Source organism: Quercus robur, chromosome 1 (genome assembly GCF_932294415.1).
Source record: "Quercus robur chromosome 1, dhQueRobu3.1, whole genome shotgun sequence".
NCBI lineage: Eukaryota > Viridiplantae > Streptophyta > Magnoliopsida > Fagales > Fagaceae > Quercus > Quercus robur.
Window position 1 is genome coordinate 3,560,851 of NC_065534.1, and position 21,432 is coordinate 3,582,282.

Sequence of the window (21,432 nt, forward strand, 5' to 3'; positions counted from 1 at the left end):
ACTGGTAGCAATAGATTTAAGGTTAAGTCTATTGTATAAACTTCAGTTTTATTAGTAAAATCTTGCCTTGAGAATTGTTTAGGTTAAATCCTTCTAGGTTTTTTACTTTGAAACCACAATTTCAAAAGTTTTCTTAGATCATCATTCTTGGTGTTCATGTGATCTTTGCTTTTTTGATCTTTAATTGATTCAGATTTATTGCATAATTAATCTAATTAATTATTTGGTTAATATTTGATAAAATCTGAGATAATTGGGGTCTAAAACCCTAACACTTTTCAGTCCCACTTCCTCTTCACTAAATGGTTTGGTTTGCATAAATAATTGTTGTAGACTAGTTACTATCTTCAATAAATGGATGTCTTTTCAAAGTGGACCGGACGATGGGTAGAGTTGGAGATGGGTGAGTAATTCATAGTTATTTGGGAGAGTGAGTATTGTTAGTTACTTACAGAACAAGTTTCTTTACAAGATTATCAAAAAAAAAAAAAAAAAAGTTTCTTTACACTTGAATTCACAAATTTTTACTGATTTTTATATGAATTCTTTAGTAATATTAATTATTTTATCTACTAATAGCAACTTATCATTTTAAGAATTGTGTTTTTCGTGCTTCCAAACTTACTGTGGGAAAATTTGCAGTGTTACATTATTTAATTAGTATCAATTTCATGATGTAGACATGTACATTAGTATTATGAGGAGAAAGTATGAATTTATATGTGACATGAGATCAATGAGGCTGCACTGAAGATCTCCTAAATCCTTATACCATTAAGAAAAAAAAAGTTTCATAACGTTCGATGATTGAATTTAATGTGCACGATAGGAGTCTAGTGACCGATGAAATAAAATCCCATTCCTAATAATTATAGATGCCAGCCTTCTCCTTTGCAGTGGTACCTTACCCTGAACCAGTGACCCACAAAAAGCTCTATGCTTTTGTTTAACACTAACCCAACAGTAAGGGGAGAAGACAGCAGTAGATAGAAACTAGAAAGCGATGAAATGGTTAATTCATCATGTTTGGATTTTAAAAAGAAGATGGAAATGATTTGAGGGGAATTAAAATGATATCTTATTTTGACTCCTCCCCAAAAACCTTTTTTTTTTTTGGGAATCCCACAACAACTTCTTTTTAATTCTTCAAATTGGGACAATTTCAACAAATGGAGGAATGTGACAAAGGATTTTCTATTCAGATCAACAGAACTTGAACTTATTTATTTTAAAGAACTAAGTGGATTTTCTATTTTGTATATGTGACAACAGTTAGGAATGGCAAGTGCACTGGAAACTCTATGTGGGCAAGCTTATGGAGCTCAGCAATATCGGAAAATTGGTGTTCAAACTTACACTGCTATATTTTCTCTGATCCTAGTCTGTCTTCCTCTATCTTGGATATGGATCAACACGGAAAAGTTACTAAGTTTTATAGGCCAAGACCCTCTAATTTCTCATGAAGCTGGAAAATTCACAACTATGCTTGTTCCTGCACTCTTTGCTCATGCAACACTTCAACCGCTCATTAGATACTTTCTGACACAGGGTCTGGTCATGCCAATGCTTATAGGCTCTTTTGCCACCCTATGTTTCCACATACCTTTATGTTGGGCTTTAGTATTCAAGTCTGGAATGGAAAACCTAGGAGCAGCTTTAGCTCTTAGTATTTCATATTGGTTTAATGTGATTTTGCTTGCATTATACATGAAGTACTCTCCTGCTTGCGCAAAAACCCATGCTCCAATTTCTATGGAGCTCTTTGAAGGAATTGGGGAGTTTTTTCGCTTTGCTATCCCTTCTGCTATAATGGTTTGGTAATTGCTTTCATTTGCTCCCATTGTAAAGAATTGAGTGTATATGTTCATATTTATTATTGTTTTTCTTTGATGTTTTTATTCATTTCGATGATTGCAGCCTCGAGTGGTGGTCTTTTGAGCTTCTTGTACTATTGTCTGGGCTTTTACCCAAGCCAGAACTTGAAACTTCAGTTCTTTCTGTATGGTAAGTTTTCTTGTAGCATTTCATATCAAGAACACTATGGATCTTCTACAAATTAATCAGAATTTTTCTTTGATCTATATGCACTAATGAGATCCATTCCTCCAAAGAATCTGAATATTTAATTTATTGTTAACTTTTCTTGACAGTCTCAGTACCAGCACTACACTCTATACAATACCTTATGGATTTGGTTCTGCTGCAAGGTTTGCTCAATCAAATATATTTAAACATACATATAAAGACATTCATAGCTAATATTACTGCCGTTTATCGTGGTAAATGCAGGAGATATGATACTTCTTGTGTAATAACATTAAGAATGTGAACAAATATCAATAAAAACATATAAATCAATTGGCACACACAGAGAACACTAGAATTTTTGTAGTTCAACAAATAGCCTAACTCCATGGAGAGAGATCAAATCCACTATAGTTAATAAGAAATACAACTATCAATCTCTCTTACATAGCTCTCACAAATGGAATTCCTTTCAACCCCAAGAAAACTATCAAACTATTCTTATTCTAAGAAACTTCTCCTTTTCCCATACAAGAGGATCCTTGGGCCAAGACCAACAAATCATTTAATGTGCTGTCTATCTATAATCATTCACATCTTATTTTTTAATGGACAAAAAATATCAATTACTTATTTGACAAGAAATACATTAATTATTTTTTACAAAGATTAGACTTTTTATTCACACAAAGAAAACCACAATAAGTTATAAATTAGGAATTTTGATCTGTTAAAATTTCATATCTCTAAGAATGTTTTCTCTTTCTTTTTGGTTTAGTACTAGAGTTTCAAATGAGTTAGGAGCTGGGAGCCCACAAGTTGTTCGTGTAGTTGTCTTTGCTGTGTTGTTTCTTGCACTTATGGAGAGCAGTTTAGTAAGCACAATCCTTATAGCAAGCCGGCGAGTTTTTGGTTATGCTTTTAGCAATGAGAAGGAAGTTGTGGATTATGTCACAACCATGGCTCCTCAGATTTCTTTATCTGTTTTATTGGACAGCTTACAAGGGGTCCTTTCAGGTTGAAAATTTCTCTTTTTTGCCAATGAGTACTTTCTATTCATAATATCAGTTTTTGCATAGTTCAATCTAGTTATTGTTAACTCAGGTATTGCTAGAGGATCTGGGCGGCAGCATATAGGGGCTTATGTCAACTTGGGGGCATTCTATCTTTGTGGAATTCCAGTTGCTATAGTATTGGGTTTCTTGGCAAAGTTAAGAGGAAGGGGCCTTTGGATTGGAATACAAGCTGGTTCTTTTGTTCAGACACTTATGCTCTCTATTATAACAAGTTGTACAAATTGGGAGAAACAGGTCTATCCTCCAATTCTATCTCTTGATCCTTTTATTCCTAGTCTAGCTTGGAGTTCCCTTTTCCTTCGCTTGGTTGCCAAGACACTAGGAGGAAGGATTTTTCGATAACCATTGTGATCCTAAATGCTTATCAAATTCCCACGTTTGTTCCCTTTTTTCCATTTCTTTGGATTTTCATCTATCCACTTGGCAACTGATACCAGAGAACCTGCCCAAATAAATGTTATTAAGGAGTACGTTAGATTTTCCATTTAAATTTAAACACATTATTTTTTTGAGAAAGAAATTTAAACACATAGTTGCACTGAATATAATTATACTCGGAAAAAATAACGGTATTTGTCTTTCGTTGGTCAATGCAACCATATGCTTAAATTTAGTTGGAAAATCTAATGCACTGTATTTAAGAAATTGTACTTTGAGAAATTGTACTTAAGTATTTCCCTTAATATTTTTCATGAATTTTACTCGTTGTGTTCCTTTTTTTAAGGGGTAATTTCTTTTGGACTTTCTTGATATTTCAGGCAAGCATGGCAAGGGAGAGGATATTTAAAAGGAAACTTCCAATAGATAATGATGTGAATGAGCAGAGAACCAAGGTGAGCTAAATTTTCTTTGATGTCAGCACCACCCCTATAAATAATGTTGGCCAGGAAGTTACCTTATTGAGAAGGAAAATCCAGCTGTGTTAAAAGTGTTAGTGCTATGTCTGCAGTACAAGTGGAAGCTAAGGGAACAAGTGATGCAACTGAAGTTAATTTCTAGGTGGCCGAAGATACAGCAGCTGAAGATAAATGCCTCAAATGTTTCGTATTTGAATTAAGTGATAGTCGTTGTTGATGCCTCAAATGTTGTTATCCCTTTATTTGAGTTAGTCGTTGTTGATGTATCTAAACTATGAGCTATTGAATAAGAGGCAAGTTGATCTTAGACGGGATAGATTTCTTGGGTGCCATAGTGAGGAAAACTAAGGAAAAAGGAAACAACACACACACACTCAGAAACGAGAATAGAAAGGAACAGCAATGCATGGGAATGCATGAGCATGTGATGTGCAAAATTAAAAGCATCATGGGCAAAAATCCAATCCAAACTACCGCACTCACAAGTTACTCAAGCACACAACCTAGAAATTGCATGAAAACTAATGTACAATAGAATGCAATACATGGCCATGTGATAGCAAAATCACAACACCCAAACCCATAATTTTATCACAAAAACAAAAACCCCAAAATTCCCAAAGAAATTCAAAAACTTAGGTCTAAATGCATGAAATTCATGAGAAATGAAGAAAAGATGATATTTAAAACACTTACCAATGAAATAAAGCTTAACCATGTGTTTATAAGTTCTTGGGCACCTTCCCCTTGCAAGCTGGTTTTAGAGGGGGAGTTCTAACCATGCTTTTGTAATGTTTAGTATTAGAGCCAACCACCATGTCGAATGATTGGACGTAGCTCATTGAGTATGAGATCAAATGAGTTGCGGTTTTGTGGTTGGATCCCAGAAGGAGCAACCTAGAGGCTAAATTAAAATTACTGATTGGTGAGTGGAGCCACCAAAAGAGAAAAGACTATCATCAGACCAGTGTCACTAGAATGAGCAGTCATGGACAACAACTGCAAAGTGTGGTGATATGTTATGATCCTAGTGTCTCCCACATGAATTAAGTATAAACTTAACCATGTGTTTATAAACTCTTAGACACCCTCCCCTTGCAAGCCGATTTTCAAAGGGTGAATTCTACCCATGGGTTTGTAATATTTTTAAAACTTGTAGTTAGCCTTTGAAGTTTGGAGTCCTTGACTGCTTTGGTACCTTCATAGGTGTTTTGAAGAATGGTCCATGCTTTCTTAGCACTTTCAATGGACGAAATCTTCATTCATCACAGCATTGAATAAGGCATTCAAAGCTCTACTATTGAAGTTAGCCGCCTTGATCTTATCATCATCCCATGACGTAGGCGGCTCTACAAGTTTGGTCCATCCCACTTTAATAGCTAGCCAGACTTTTTTATTTAGGGACTGCAAAAACACTCTTATGCGTACTTTTTAGTATGCATAGTTAGTACCATAAAAAAAGGAGGAATAATCAATGATTGTCCAGGATCCATGAGAGCAAGGACCAATGGATCACAAAGTAAAGATTAAAACCTAATTAGAATGTGCTCACTTTGATACCACTTGTTGGGTTATAGATTGATCTCGGTTAATTAATTCAATTAACCAAGTTGATTAATTGTATCAGATTACATGCAAATTATGGAGACACAAATAAATCACCAATTAAATTAAATTGTAGTGGAAATTAAATTGATACGATAATTTGTTGACGAATGGGAAAAACCTCTTACAAGGCAAAAACTCCACCAGGTGAATTTCAGCTCACCACTCCCAAGAATCCACTAATCAAGAATCAAGAGGTTACAAGTATAAGAAATCTTACCACTACCCTAGACTATCCCAAAATACTAACTTACAGTTGAACCTTTACTTCAATCCCCAATTGGACTTGATCTTGTAGAGATTTTTTCATGTATGCATGGATCCCAGTACATGTTTGACTTCTCAGCAACTTATTGATTGTTGTTGAATGCAAAGTTTTTCACTTTAAAGCATGTTGAAAATTTGGAAGCACTTAGTTATAAAACTCTAAGACGCACAAAAATGCAGTAGCTTCTCACAAGTGTATAGGTCTCTAAATCTGCTATGTGTGTGTGTGTGTGTTCTACACCATGCATATATAGGAATTATAAGCTAATTTACATGTATACATACTTAACACAAAAATAGAGTACAATTAGAAAAACACTTAGCATATAGTTGAAATGGATTTAAAATCTAAAGACAATTAAAAGGACACATTACACACAGTTTGAGAGCGACTAAAATTTAATTTGAATTATTGATTAAGTTTTCGCTTTAATATATAATATAGATTAGTATAATAACGATGCTCATTGAGGAATTATTTAGTTTTTGCTCATAAGAAATTATATTTAGCCACCTAAGTTATGGTGACTTTGTAGGGGGGTTTTTGGGGGCTCAGGCCCAATAAGCAAGCGATTCTGGCCTAAAAGTCCCTCAACAATGAATTTATAGAGAGTAGGTTACAGAACTAGGTCTTGACAGAGTGAACGTAGTTATAAGCAAGCCATGCAACCATATGGACGTGGGGATATTCCTTTAAGCTTCTTGGGATAACAGTCCGTGGGGCTGTATCTTATGCTTTGTTCCTCCAACTCCTTTTCTCTTTCTCTCTCCCCTTTTCTTCCTCCTTTTTTCCGATCCCCTGGCCATGGGGATTTTCTTCTCTTATATAACATCCTTCCTACGATAATGACCCTACACTTGTTAATCATCTGGGCCTCTACTCGAGTGCCTGTCCCATAGGACATCCTCCTTCTTTTCTGTGAGTTGCACTGGCCAAGATAATTCTGTTCTCCTGTCCTTTCCACATTAATGCGGCTGGAAAAGTAGCTTCCTTGCATTTAATGCGGCAGTTGTGGTTGCCCCCCCCCCCGGTCCCCGAACGTCTTGCATTCTTCCTTGATTTTGGATGACCTTTCACCATGTAAAGGGTGTGAATCGGACTCCCATTTGGTGCGTCCGAGGAGGTACTCCTCCTCGGACGCCCCTAAGCAAGCTCGGCCCAACATGATTGGGCTGGGGGGTCCTCTGCCCGTGTCTTCGCTTCTTATTGTGGTTAGGCTTAGTACAAGTACTATGGCCCAACGTTGACTGGCGAATCTTACCCCCATAATAGCCCCTCAAAATTCCGGCTTTTTCTTCTGGGTCCGAGGAGGAAAGACGGGATTTTGATGCCTACTGGACAGTTCGTTGTGGATTCCTGCTTCACACGTGTAAGGGGGGGGTGCGCCCTCACGTGCCTCATTAATGCTGAGGGCGTTTAATGACCCGGGGGAAAGTAATTGCAGCTTTTGGGGTTTTACACTCATCCAATCCAACGGTTGGAGACCGGATCTACGGTGGACAGCGTTTCACTTGCTCTAGACGGAAGTATGTCTGTCCAACTTCTTCTGAGTATATAAGGTTTTGAAGGCGTTCGTCACTCACTTTTGACGAACACTCCAGTATCCAGAACGTCTCAGAGCCTTCTCCTTCAATCCGTTCTTACTTTCGCCGCCATTCTCTTGAAGACTCCGTCAAGCTTCTTACCCGTAAGTGCGCGCTTCTTCTTCGTTATTCTTCATTAATCAAACTGCCTTTAAGTTGTTTAGGATTAGAGGGGATGGGTAGGCTTGAGAAAATGGTAGATTCTCCGGCCGGTATGGCGGGCTTCAGGGCGAAGTATTGTATTCCACCGGAGGTAGGTTTAGAGTATTGCCATCAGGAGGACATTTTGTTCAAGAGGAAAACAGGGGAAGTCGCAATTCCAATGATAGCCTTCGTGGAAGGAGGAATGACGATTCCAATGGGGAGAATAACTAGGGATTACCTACGTGGTCATAGATTGGCCCCCCATCAATGCACCATGAACCTGTTCCGGATCCTGGGGTGTGTCGACGCCCTAAACGATCAGATGAACCTCGGCCTTTCATGGCACGACGTGGTTCATCTTTATGAATGCCATAAGCTCGGCGACTCATACTACCTAAAGTCCAGGACTGACGAAGTGAGGTTGATATCCTGCCTTCCAAAGTCCAGCAAAGGCTTAAAGGACGACCATTTGATCGTCTCCGGACCATGGCATAACAGCCTTCACTGTCCGACTAGGGCGGGAACGCCAGGTGGGGTGTCATAGAACTAGATTCCGTGGGGAGGACCTTAGTTTTGAGCTCCTCTCCCCCCTTTTTTCTTTTTATTTTAAACTTGTTGGTTTGGTTGCATGTCTCCTCGGACTAACATAAACCTTTTAACGGCCTTTGCAGACAAGGAGCGAACATCTCCTCGGCTGAGCTTGGTCAACATCCAGGCTCTAAATTACCTCCTGAGGTCCGAGATCTTCGTAAGCGAGGACGAACAACTACGGTCGGCTCCCTTGATTTTGGACTACATTCCCCTCACTCGATCCTTGGTGGACGCCGGCCAAGCTATAAGGGCTGGCAGTCTGAGATTAGCACGCATTGACGTATCCGTACCAGGGTTCCTCGCTGCAACAGACTTACCTCCTATTCAACTACCTCCCCAACGTGCCTTTCCCCCAGTAGTTATCCCGGAGGAGGAGGCTGGTTCTTCGCATTCATCCTTAGAGGAACAAATAGACCAGTTCCAATTTACCGAGGAAGGAGAGGTGTCGGTTAGAGTAGTAGAGCTTTCGGATTCTGACGCCGATCTAGACCGCGCCTCAGCGACTCCTGATACTGGTTTAGTCGTCGCACAACCTGATATCAGCGAAGAGACAGAAGAAGAAGGAATGGATCTGCAACCAAGGACTGGCCTAAGGGGCCTTCTATCTAACAGGACCAAGGGGCAGACCTCCAAGGACGTCTCGAAGGGGCAAACTGCCCCTAAAGCTCCTGTTCCTCCTCTCCCTCCCTCGTCGGATGCGGCGCTGTAGCCTATGCCTAACTTAAGGCGAAAAAGGCCTGTAGAAGAGATGGAGGAGGGAGAGATTGCCCGTGAAAAGGCCGGGCCTAAAAAGAAGGGCAAGGAAATGAAAGAGCCCCGAGAGAAGAGGACTAGGTCCACTGATAGCCGAGACGAGGCGGCCATTCTTAGGGAACAACGAACATGGTCGCCTCAGATCGAGTTAGACGGCGCCCCAATCCCCTGGGATGCGACCCTATGGGAATCCCAACGAGGGCAGGCATCATTCTTGGCCGAGGCCCTGCAGCAGCCTCTTCTCTTGCCTCGTGATATGGAGGGTCTCAGGAAGACTCGTCAGCCAGAACTTTTCATGTCACTGAAGAGGGACATGGCCATGGTAAGTGGAATCTTCTATCTCGTCTCTATACTGTGTACCCTTTTATCGTTATGTTTTAATAGTGTTTTTATTTCCGTCCGAGCGCAGGTCACCCAACAAATTTTTGTTGCTGAGGAGTGGGCCAAGAAGGCTCGTGAGGACATGCATAGGGAGGCTCAGTCCCGTTCTGCAGCTGAGAAGGCCGCTGGCGATCTCAAAAGGGATTTTGATCGTCAGAGTAATGAACTAAAGGAGGTGAAGAAGGCTACTGCGAGTGCAGAAGCTGGCCTTAAAAATGCTGAAAAACAAGCTAACGAGCTGCGCATACAGCTCCGCCAATCTGAGGAGAAGCTGACAGCGGAGCAGCAGGCGGTTTCAAAGCTTAAGGCTGAGCTTGCAAGGACCAAGGAGGAGGCTCGCTTGTCCAGGGAAGCTGCCGAGAAGGCTGTGGCGGCTTCATATGAACGTGGAGTCCACGATACTGAGGTTAGACTAGCCGAGGAAGTTGCCACCGTCTGTAGGGAATACATCACCATGTCCTAGGGTGTAGCCCTGGATCGGGCAGCCGTCCCAGCAGATTCTGATCTCAGGAAGGCTGAAAACATTTTTTTCCCGGAGGACATACGCGAGGTTCCTGACGAGGTTGCCTCCACCGAGCCTCTTCCAACAGACTCCTCTGTTCCCGAGGCTGGGGGCACGGAGCAAGCCGCGCAGGGCAAGTCACCCGAGGACAGTCTTCGCATTAGTAAGATCCTTGCACAGGCCAAGGAGGTTGCCCCGGAGAACCAAGCAGCAGATGATCAGCCTGCTCTGACTCAGGGCTCTTAGAAAAGTAGTATAGGGATTCATTTGTTTTGCTTTACGTGTTTCGTTTTGTTTTGCATTGCTAATGTTTGTGAACCGAACTACTTTGAAGATTAAATGATAAAAGTTATTTCCTTTCAAATATCGTTGCTTTATTCTATTTTGTTTTCATCATGAATGGATATCGGTTTTGTCATTTACTGCTGAAAGTTAAGTATAAATGAATGAGTACGTTAGAATAACGATAATTCATAATCAGGCAAAAACGACTGCGAAGCTAATTTCCCCCAAGTCCGTGGCCGAGAATCCGTGCAGGACTTGGGCTCCATTTAACACTTAGTGAGAATCGCATAACGGTTACTTTCCCCCAAGTCTGTGGTCCGAGGAGCCACGCAAGACTTGGGTTCTGTTTAACACTCATTGAGAATCGTGGTGTGGTTAATTTCCCCCAAGTCTGTAGTCCGGGGAGCCATGCAGGACTTGGGTTCTGTTTAACACTCATTGAGAATCGCATAACGGTTAACTTCCCCCAAGTCTGTGGTCCGGGGAGCCATGCAGGACTTGGGTTCTGTTTAACACTCATTGAGAATAGCATAACGGTTAATTTCCCCCAAGTCTGTGGTCCGAGGAGCCATGCAGGACTTGGGTTCTGTTTAACACTCATTGAGAATCGTGGTGTGGTTAATTTCCCCCAAGTCTATGGTCCGAGGAGCCATGCAGGACTTGGGTTCTGTTTAACACTCATTGAGAATCGTGGTGTGGTTAATTTCCCCCAAATCTGTGGTCCGAGGAGCCATGCAGGACTTGGGTTCTGTTTAACACTTAGTGAGAATCGCATAACGGTTAATTTCCCCCAAGTCTGTGGTCCGGGGAGCCATGCAGGACTTGGGTACTGTTTAACACTCATTGAGAATCGTGGTGTGGTTAATTTCCCCCAAGTCTGTGGTCCGAAGAGCCATGCAGGACTTGGGTTCTGTTTAACACTTAGTGAGAATAGCATAACGGTTAATTTCCCCCAAGTCTGTGGTCCGGGGAGCCATGCAGGACTTGGGTTCTGTTTAACACTCATTGAGAATAGCATAACGGTTAATTTCCCCCAAGTCTGTGGTCCGGGGAGCCATGCAGGACTTGGGTTTTGTTTAACACTCATCCCAAATAGCTGTACAGTAACACGGCATCAAGTATGGTGTCTTTTATTAATAAAAGTACATTTTCAGGTTATTTACATTCCACGGACGTGGCACTACACGTTCGTCTAAGTCTTCCAAAAAGTACGCTCCAATGCCGGCCACGGATGTGATACGGTATGGGCCCTCCCAGTTTGGTCCAAGCTTTCCCCATGTAGGGTTCCTCGCGGTGCCCAGGACTTTCCTCAGCACTAGATCCCCGGGCGTCAAGGGCCTTGACTTCACCTTGGCGTCATAGCCCTGTTTGAGCTTTTGCTGATAATAAGCTACGTGCACCATCGCGCTTTCCCTTCTCTCTTCGAGGAGGTCCAGGCTTTTCTCTAGAAGTCCGTTGTTAGCAATGGGGTTGAATGCAGTAGTCCTCTGGGAGGGAAAGTTTATCTCTAATGGGATGACGGCCTCGGCCCCATAGGTCAACGAAAAGGGAGTTTCTCCCGTGGACCTGCGAGGCGTGGTGCGGTACGTCCACAAGACATGGGCTAGCTCTTCAACCCACCTCTCTTTCGCGTCGTCCAACCTCTTCTTCAGTCCATTCACTATGGTTTTGTTGATGGCTTCCGCCTCTCCGTTACTTTGCGGGTAGGCTGGTGTGGAGTATCGGTTGACAATCCCCAGTTCATTGCAATATTCTCTAAAAGCCTTGCTGTCAAATTGGAGGCCGTTGTCCGAGATCAGGGTGTGCGGGGTCCCGAACCTGGTGACAATATTTTTCCAGATAAATTTCTTGACATCGACATCCCTAATGTTTGCCAGCGCTTCAGCTTCGACCCATTTCGTGAAGTAATCGGTGCCGACGAGAAGAAACTTCTTGTTCCCGGCAGCTTTGGGGAACGGCCCTAGTATGTCTAGGCCCCATTGTGCGAATGGCCAAGGGCTGGACAACGGGTTAAGTACTCCGCCCGACTGATGTATGTTCGGGGCGAACCTTTGGCATTGGTCACACTTCTTCACATATTCCAGAGCCTCCTTATGCATGCTCGGCCACCGATAACCCAGTGTCATTGCCCTGTGGGAGAGGGACCGGCCCCCCGTATGGCTTCCACATATCCCTTCATGCAACTCCTCCAGGATGAGTTCCGTAGCCCCTGGGTGCACACACAGCAAGTATGGCCCTGAGAATGAGCGTCTGTAAAGTTTGGAATCCTCGGACAGCCAGAATCGAGAAGCTCTCCTCTTGATTTTGTCAGCCTCAACCTAATCGTCCGGTAAGGAGTCGTGCTTTAAGAACCGGACCAGAGGGTCCATCCAGCTTGGTCCCTCCCCGACGTTGTGTACCCGAATACCGTTGGGCTCCTCTTCCGTTGGGCGGCAGAGGTCTTCAACTAAAATAACCCGCGGAAGGGGCTGAGCCGAGGAGGTGGCCAGTGTCGCGAGAGAATCAGCATGGGTATTCCCACTTCTGGGTATATGCGTTAAACGGAAGTCGTCGAAATGGGCTTGCAGGTGTTTAGCCCGGGCAAGGTACCCTCGCATTCTTTCATCCTTCGCCTCCAATTTCCCATTTACTTGTCCCACTATGAGTCTCGAATCCGAGAATATGCTCGCGCATTTCCCACCCAATTTTCGGATCATAGACATCCCCTCCAACAGTGCCTCATACTCGGCTTCGTTATTCGTTGCCGAGAATCCAAGCCTCAACGACTTTTCTAAGGTTATACCTTCGGGAGAGATTAGAACGAGTCCCACCCCAGAGCCCCTTTGGTTTGCTGCACCATCGATGTATGCTCTCCACTTATCATGTTCTTGCTGAGAGATCGTGCCGACCAATTTCCTATCGGCACTCGGTGATCCCGACACTTCCACCCCTTCCAAGGTGGGCTCCGCGAATTCAGCTACCAGATCGGCGAGGACTTGACCCTTTATGGCGGTGCGAGGCATGTATCTAATGTCGAAGGCGCCCAAGATGGTTCCCCATTTAGCTATTCTTCCTGTGTAGTCGGCGCTACGGAGGACTGATTTCAGTGGAAGTTGGGTTAGCACAACTACTGTATGTGCCTGAAAATAGTGGGGGAGCTTCCGCGTAGCTTGCACGACGGTCAATATTGCCTTTTCGAGGGGGAGGTACCGAGTCTCCGCCTCCTGTAGTGATTTGCTGACGTAATACACGGGCCGCTGTGTGCCGTTGTCCTCTCGGATTAGCACTAGGCTCACCGCATGAGCGGCGACTGCGATGTATGCGTACAACACCTTGTCGGCGCCGAGACTGGACATGATCGGTGGTCGGGCGAGGTATTCCTTGAGCTGTTGGAAGGCTAAATCACACTCTTCAGTCCACTCGAAACCCTTCCACTTGTGCAATAGGAGGAAAAAAGGTCTGCATCTGTCGGCTGAGCGGGAGATGAAACGGTTTAAAGCAGCTATCATGCCGGTAAGCTTCTGGACCTCTTTGGGATTCCGAGGAGGCTACATGCTATGAATGACTCTTATTTGGTCAAGGTTAACCTCGATTCCTCGGTGGGTTACCATATAGCCCAAGAATTTCCCCGATCCCACCCCAAATAAGCATTTGGATGCGTTCAGTCGCAGCTTGTACCTTCTCAGGATTTGAAACACTTCGCAGAGGTCTCTGATGTGGTCGGCCACCAATTTACTCTTTACTACCATGTCGTCTATATACACTTCAATGGTTTTGCTCATCTGCTGCTCAAACATCCTAGTCATCATCCTTTGATAGGTCGACCCGGCATTCTTCAGGCCAAAGGGCATCACCTTGTAATGATAGTTGCCAACTGGGGTGACGAAAGCAGTTTTTTCTTGGTCTTCGGCAGCCAAGGATATCTGATGGTAGCCCTGGAAAGCGTCCAAAAAACTTATTCGGGGATGCCCGATAGTCGCATCTACCAGTCGGTCTATCTGCGGCATCGGGAAAGGATCCTTCGGGCAGGCCTTGTTTAAGTCTGTGAAGTCCACGCAGACCCGCCATTTCCTGCTCTTCTTCTTCACCACGACTGTGTTTTCCAACCATTCGGGGTAGAATACTTCCTTGATAGCCCCAGCTCTCTTCAATTTTGCGACTTCTGACGGGCGCCGGGGAGGCTGCTTCTTCGGTGTAATAGCCGGATTAACATTAAGGTGATGGCGTATGAGGTCTGAGTCAACCCCGGGGGCTTCGTAAGGATCCCAAGCGAATACGTCCTCATTCCGTCGAAGAAAATTAATTAGCGCTGACTTCTCCTGTGCTGGTAATTCTGAGCCGATTTGAAAAAACTTCTCGGGGTCTGATCCGACGAGCACTTTCTCCAGCTCCTCACAGCTCACCTCCATGGCCGGTCCTCCATTACCCGTAGTTAGGACCGGGGTCCTTGATTGCTATAAGCTATTCCCGGCTGAAGTGGAAGGTTCGCTGCTTGATCGTCGAGAAATTGCCGACACCATGCATTGTCTGGCCATTCCTTGGTCCCCTACTATCTCTTTGATTCGACCTTCTGACGGATATTTCACTTTCTGGTGCAGGATTGACGACACAGCCCCTAGTGCATGAAGCCATGGCCGGGCCACAATAGCTGTGTAGGGGGAGTATGCATCTACCACGATGAAGTCCGCTTCCACTACTTCTGAGTCTGTTTGCACAGGAAGCCTAATCATGCCTTTTGGGATGACGATTTTTCCTTCAAAGCTAAGCAGGGGTGAATCGTATGGCGACAGGTCTTCCTGCTTCAAGTTCAGCCCCTTATACAAATCTGGGTACATTATCTCCACGGCGTTACCCTGATCAACTAACACCCTCTTCAGGTCATAGCCTCCTATTCTGAGCGTCACGACTAGGGCATCTTCATGGGGTTGAATAGTTCCTTCCTTATCCTCCTCCACGAACCCGATTAATGGTGGGGCCCTCACTCTGGCTCTCTTGGATCCTCTTTCGCCTGGCTCTGTCGGGAACCTACCCACTGACATTACTCTGAACGGGCCGGAACCGGTTCTCCCAGGTGCGGCAAGAATGACATTTATCGTGCCTATGGGTGGCCTCAATGCGCCTTGTCTGGTTTCGACATTCGACTGCTCAGGGCGGTGCAATAGATGCCTTAGCTTTCCTTCTCGGACAAGCTGATCCAAATAGTTTTTCAGGTTCTTGCACTCATCGGTGGTGTGACCGGGCTCTTGATGGTACGCACAGTATAGATTCTGATTACGTTTTGAGGGGTCGCCTGCCATCCTGTTCGGCCACTGAAAGAAGGGTTTGCACTTCAATTTCTCCAGGATCTCGTGCAATGGTTCTCGAAATACAGCATGGACTACTTGAGCCCCAGTAGGTCCGGACTGTTCCATGTAATCTCTCATCGGCTTGTTACTGCTGCTAAAGCGGTCCGACCTGAAGTCCCTCCTCTCCTGAGGGACAACCTTCGCCTTTCCCTTCCCAATCTGCTGGTCCTCCTCGACCCTTTTGTACTTGTCTATTCTGTCCATAAGTTGTCGCACGTTGGTGACTGGCTTCCCAGTGAGAGACTTTCTCAAGCCATACTCTGTCGGTAGGCCCCTTTTGAATGTACTAATGGCGACGTCATCGTAGTTTCCTTCTATCTCGTTGTATGTTTCCCAATATCTGTCCGAGTAGGCCTTCAGCGTTTCTCCCTCTCGCATGGATAAGGATAAGAGGGAATCGAGGGGCCGAGGGACTCTAGTGCTGGTGATGAAACAGAAACCAAAAGCTTGCGTCAACTGTTTAAAGGAATCTATGGAATTCGGCGGAAGGGCATCAAACCATCTCATTGCCAGGGGTCCCAAGCTGGATGGAAACACCTTACACATTAACGCCTCGTCCCTGGAGTGGACGGCCATCCTCTGGTTGAATTGGCTCACGTGCTCCACCGGGTCAGTTCGACCATTGTATATGGCAAACGTTGGCTGATTGAACCGCTGAGGAAGCATCGCCCTCTCTATTCTACGTGTGAATGGCGACTGGGAGATGCGATCCAGGGCCTTGCTCATGGCGTCATTGGCCAGGCCTTGGTAAGACGAGCTTTTGCGGCCGCGTTTGCGAGGCCGTTCTTCCTCATAGGAAAACATCTCGCTCGGAGGGGTTCTCGACCTTCGTCTGTATTCACCGTCCTCACCACTGCTAATGTCTGAGACGGGTGAAGGACGTTTTCGCTGGGCTCGATGTAACTTCTTCTTCAAATCGTCAATCTCTTGCTGTAGAGCCTTTCGCTCGTTGTGCTGGTGGGACGCGTGATCCTTCCCTTTTGAGCGGCTTCTATTCGTGTGAGAGGTGTTCACACTACCCTCTCGTTGATTATCTTGGTCCTTTGCTCGTTCGAGATTTAGAAAGTTGTCCTGTCGTTGAGATTCTGCACGTCCGGTTTGGCGTGGACCTAATCCTTCCATCCCTTACTGTTTTACTTGTCGAGACACGAGTTCTTCCTACAGACGACGCCAATTGTAGGGGGGGTTTTTGGGGGCTCAAGCCCAATAGACAAGCGATTCTGGCCCAAAAGTCCCTCAACAATGAATTTATAGAGAGTAGGTTACAGAATTAGGTCTTGACAGAGTGAACGTAGTTATAAGCAAGCCATGCAACCATATGGACGTGGGGATATTCCTTTAAGCTTCTTGGGATAACAGTCTGTGGGGCTGTATCTTATGCTTTGTTCCTCCAACTCCTTTTCTCTTTCTCTCTCCCCTTTTCTTCCTCCTTTTTTCCGATCCCCTGGCCATGGGGATTTTCTTCTCTTATATAGCATCCTTCCTACGATAATGACCCTACATTTGTTAATCATCTGGGCCTCTACTCGAGTGCCTGTCCCATAGGACATCCTTCTTCTTTTCTGTGAGTTGCACTGGCCAAGATAATTCTGTTCTCCTGTCCTTTCCACATTAATGCGGCTGGAAAAGTAGTTTCCTTGCATTTAATGCGGCAGTTGTGGTTGCCCTCCCCCCCCCCCCGTCCCCGAACGTCTTGCATTCTTCCTTGATTTTGGATGATCTTTCACCATGTAAAGGGTGTGAATTGGACTCCCATTTGGTGCGTCCGAGGAGGTACTCCTCCTCGGACGCCCCTAAGCAAGCCCAGCCCAACATGATTGGGCTGGGGGGGTCCTCTGCCCGTGTCTTCGCTTCTTATTATGGTTGGGCTTAGTACAAGTACTATGGCCCAACGTTGACTGTCGAATCTTACCCCCACAGACTTGATTCTATATATGGATCATGTCACCTTAATTAGGACCCAAGTAACATGGCAGCATTATTAAAAAGGAAAAAAGAAAAAAAAAGAAGGTAACACATATAGCACCTCTCTCTCTCTCTCACATAGTAGGGATATTAGGATATGCGATACTTGGGATTTTGTTATAATTTTAGTCATATTCTAACTTAAATTATAAATAATTAAAGGGATCTTCATATGCAGGCAAGTAAGGCAAGGGAGAGGTTGTTTGATCCAAGAATTTGATTAAAAAATGAATTAACGTCAGTATGTATATATGCAAAGAATTTTCAAAGAGCTGATTTCATGTTGCATCTGTATGGGAGAAATATTGCTTAAATTGAGGTAAAAGCAATTTTCGCATTATATGGAAATGAAGCTTCTGTAATAATTGTATTTGATATTGATAAAAAAAAAATTAAAAAAAAAAGTGTACCATCATATGGTTGAGGAATTATCATCCAGAAGATAATTATCATCATCACCTCTACATCATAATATCTTAAACTTAAATGGTTTGATTAAGAATTACGTGATTATCTAGAACTTTGAGATTATCTTCTAAAAAAAAAAAAAACTAAAATTTAAATTGCACCCTTCTAAATATGTGAAAAATTTATTTCAGTCTTTTAATTTTACTTTCATTTAATTAAGTATTCTAACTATCAAATTTATTCAATTTAGGGCTTCCATATAATTTAATGGATTGATTGATAATTTTTATTTTTTGGGACAATTTAATGGATTGATCGATAATTTTTATTTTTTTTGGGACAGTAGTCAAAGTTCTTGATCCCTATTTGAAGTGAACAGTCAAACTGATCAGTCCACGTTGAGCTACGTAGAGAAAAGAGCAATTTCCAATTATGGAACTGTAGGTCATAAAAAGATGCAGTCATCCCTTCATAATATACAAAAAGATAAAATTAGGTAGGCGAATATTTTTCAAAAAAAAAAAAAAGAATTAAAATTATCAGATTCGATGTCAAAAAAATTATCAGATTGTATTTAATAGAATTATGATCACCGCACTACAATACCTATGGCCTCCCAGATAAAATTTCATCTGTAATATTGATGAATGCCCTGAAATATTTATTTTCAACACTTTATACATTATTTTTAAAATAAATTAAGTTAATTTTTTATACAATCAATTTAAAATATAGAAATTCAAACCTACTGCGAACTTTGCAACGTGTTCATTCTACACAAATGTTACAGTTTCGTTGTTGTTGTCTCTTACACACTCAAAAAAAAAAAAAAAAAAAAAAAAAAAAAAAAAAAATCTACGGCACATATAACCCATGAAATGAAATACCCAAAGTCCAAAACTCTTCTATATATCTCTCTTCTGTTCCACGTTTGAGCGAGTGAGGTGGCTGAGAGTGAGTTTTATTAGACTGTTGGAGATAAAGCAGAGATAATACTTGAATTTTTCTTGAAAATTACATAATTTGATTTTATCAAAAAGAGGTGGCAGAGATGAGGCGTGGACCAAGTCACTGTCTTGAGACAAATCGTGCCGTTTACGGTATATCCGATGTAGCTAGACAAATATTTTCTGCACGTTACCCTCAGGATACAACAGCCCAGCCACCTTTGTTGATTATCCTTGCAAGCCTACACTGCTCGTAAGATATAAGCTCTCGTACTTTCTTTTCCTAGAAAATTTTGTAAAAAATAAAATATTTTTGTGAGTAGTAAGAAGCAAAGATGGTAAGTGTTTAAGATAATAGAAAATTATTTTTAAAAAGTCTGTAGCTTTCTAATTCAAAAAAATAATAAAAAATGTGTGTCTTAAAATTTTTATTTCTTTTCATATATATATATATATATATAAAGCCAGACCCGTTGCTTGTCCTTAGCCAAAAAATTAAAACGTTTGCTGACTTTAAATGGTCATAAAATTATTGAAATTAAAAGTGATGAATAGCTTTCATTATATATATATATATATATATATATTATATAAACCGGTCAAAACCTTTACCAAAGTATATACGTTGAGGTGAGGTAAATTAATAGACAAATCAAGTTTCTCAAAAAAAAAAAAGTTTGTCTTTTAGTGTCATAATGCCATTAAAAAAAAAATATTTACAGCCCCTAATGTGGCTTTCTTTTAGCTATCAAATAATACTTTCCTTTGAAACTTTGACTATACACAATAATTACAACCAAGAATGGAAAGCAATATATAATGTTGTAACCCATTAAAGGTAAATTATATAAATATATAGTTGTACAATATCTGATACTTTCTATCTATAACGTTACTATTAAATACATTAAAAGAAACATTTTAAAGCAAAAGTTTATAAAGGAAATTATACTAAAAATTGGCAATATATGGTATTAAAATTCACATTAATTTTTAGAGATTTCCTAATTAAAACAATTTACAAAAGTTATTCAAATTTTGAATTATATTTGAATTTCAAAATTTAGCAATCAATGTATCTGACATTAAGAAATAATTAATACCCATAAATGAGTATTAAAATAAATATAACATTTTTTATGAAAATATCCAACATCACAGAGAAAGGCATGGAAGTAGACATGGCAAAATGGGTCAAACCCGTTTGACCCGTTTAAAAATGAACTGTTTTGACCCGTGACCCGTTTTGACTTGCGACTCGATTGACCTAACCCGAACCCGACCTGACCCGCCTGTTTTGTCACGTCTACCAACGTTGAGAAGATTGAGATTGAGGTGTAATTTTTATAAAATATTTACTTATTCTTCTTTACTTAATATGTTATGTACTCCATTATAGTTTGTCATTCTTTACTTGCCACCTTCATTTTCTCTTCCTACTTTAAATAGATCGAAGATTATACCAAGATTAGTTTCTAGAAAGTTGGAACAAGAGTTGCACCAAATTTGGGTATCAAGTCAAGTGTTTAGTGGTTATTGGTAACAATATCACCAGTGAGAATCTAATCACAGTTAAGGAACTCATAAACAATTGACAGATTGCATCTATTTCAAAAAAAAAAAAATTGTGTTTGAAAAATACGGGTCAACTTGACCTGACTCGCAACCCAACTCAACTCGCGACCCAATTTGCCCGACCTGAACCTAACCCAACCCGCCCGTTTTGCCACGTCTACAACATGGAAGAGAGTATTAGCAGAAGACAGAAGAAAATCAGAAACTCCATCTCTAACATGGGTTACTTTCACTAGGGAGCTCAAGAGGTCGGGCTCTTTGGCTGGTCCTATGGTGGCAGTGACTCTAACACAGTACATGTTGGAGGTCATTTCAATGACGATGGTGGGTCATCTGGGTGAACTTGCTCTCTCTAGCACTGCTATTGCCACTTCTCTTTCTGTAGCCACCGACTTCAGTCTTCTTGTAACCCTTTCTTGTTTATCTTTTTGTTTTCTTTCTTGCCATTTGAAAGAATATCAGTTTAAATACTATGAATCAAAATATGTAAGATTGTTGCAACATTTAAAATTTTAAATAATGGAGCACAATATTAGATTCTAGAAATAAATTAAATCTTAATCATAAAATGAATGAAATTGAGATCCAAATCCAAAGAAATCAAATAGTGGAGGACTATTATTGTATACTTTTTACAAGTATATAATGTGATCACACCTCATTTTATAATACAAAAAGTCTATACAATAAAAATAAGAATCATAAAAATATGCAATCAAATGTATTAGTGAGTAATTATCAGAAAGATTATGTGATTACTTACTTATTAGTTACTAGGGTTGAAGTAAAATTGGGCGAAACAAACAGAGCCAAAGATATTTAAAAATAAATAAATAAATAAATAAATAAACTCACGGATTGGTCTTGAACTTCCATCTTCTTAATCTTCTTCTTCTTAACAATTTTCTTATTACTCCCGAAAGGAACAATTACTTTTCTGCCACTGCCATTGGGAGATTCAACCACCTCCCCTTCCAATACAGACGAAGAAGATCCATTGCCACCACCATCAATTGCTCCCTGAGTTCCATTCAAAACACCGGCGTCACCATCATCGTCTACGGTGGCGTCAGGAACCAACTTGGCGACGCGCATCAACAACGCCTTCTCGACGATCTTTAGGCTCAAATCTTCATTCGTCGC

The 21,432-nt window shown here is 41.9% G+C and overlaps 1 protein-coding gene across 7 annotated transcripts in view; it reads left to right on the forward strand.

The window, feature by feature from the left end:
* Window positions 1–21,432, forward strand: part of LOC126716548 (protein DETOXIFICATION 12-like) — a 138,021-nt gene that overhangs the window by 6,191 nt on the left and 110,398 nt on the right. The window contains exons 3-9 of one of the 7 annotated variants that reach the window (XM_050417419.1): window positions 1,273–1,817; window positions 1,918–2,004; window positions 2,151–2,207; window positions 2,804–3,042; window positions 3,130–3,335; window positions 3,860–3,934; window positions 4,051–4,274. The exons of 2 other annotated variants lie outside the window; for them this stretch is intronic. In XM_050417419.1, coding sequence (XP_050273376.1) covers window positions 1,273–1,817; window positions 1,918–2,004; window positions 2,151–2,207; window positions 2,804–3,042; window positions 3,130–3,335; window positions 3,860–3,934; window positions 4,051–4,158 — 1,317 coding nt within the window. In that variant the 3' untranslated portion in view covers window positions 4,159–4,274. Of the gene's footprint in view, window positions 1–1,272; window positions 1,818–1,917; window positions 2,005–2,150; window positions 2,208–2,803; window positions 3,043–3,129; window positions 3,569–3,859; window positions 3,935–4,050; window positions 4,275–20,685; window positions 20,695–21,432 lie in introns of those variants that run through there. 4 more of the 7 variants (XM_050417428.1, XR_007652140.1, XM_050417457.1 and 1 more) reach the window with 4 other exon arrangements.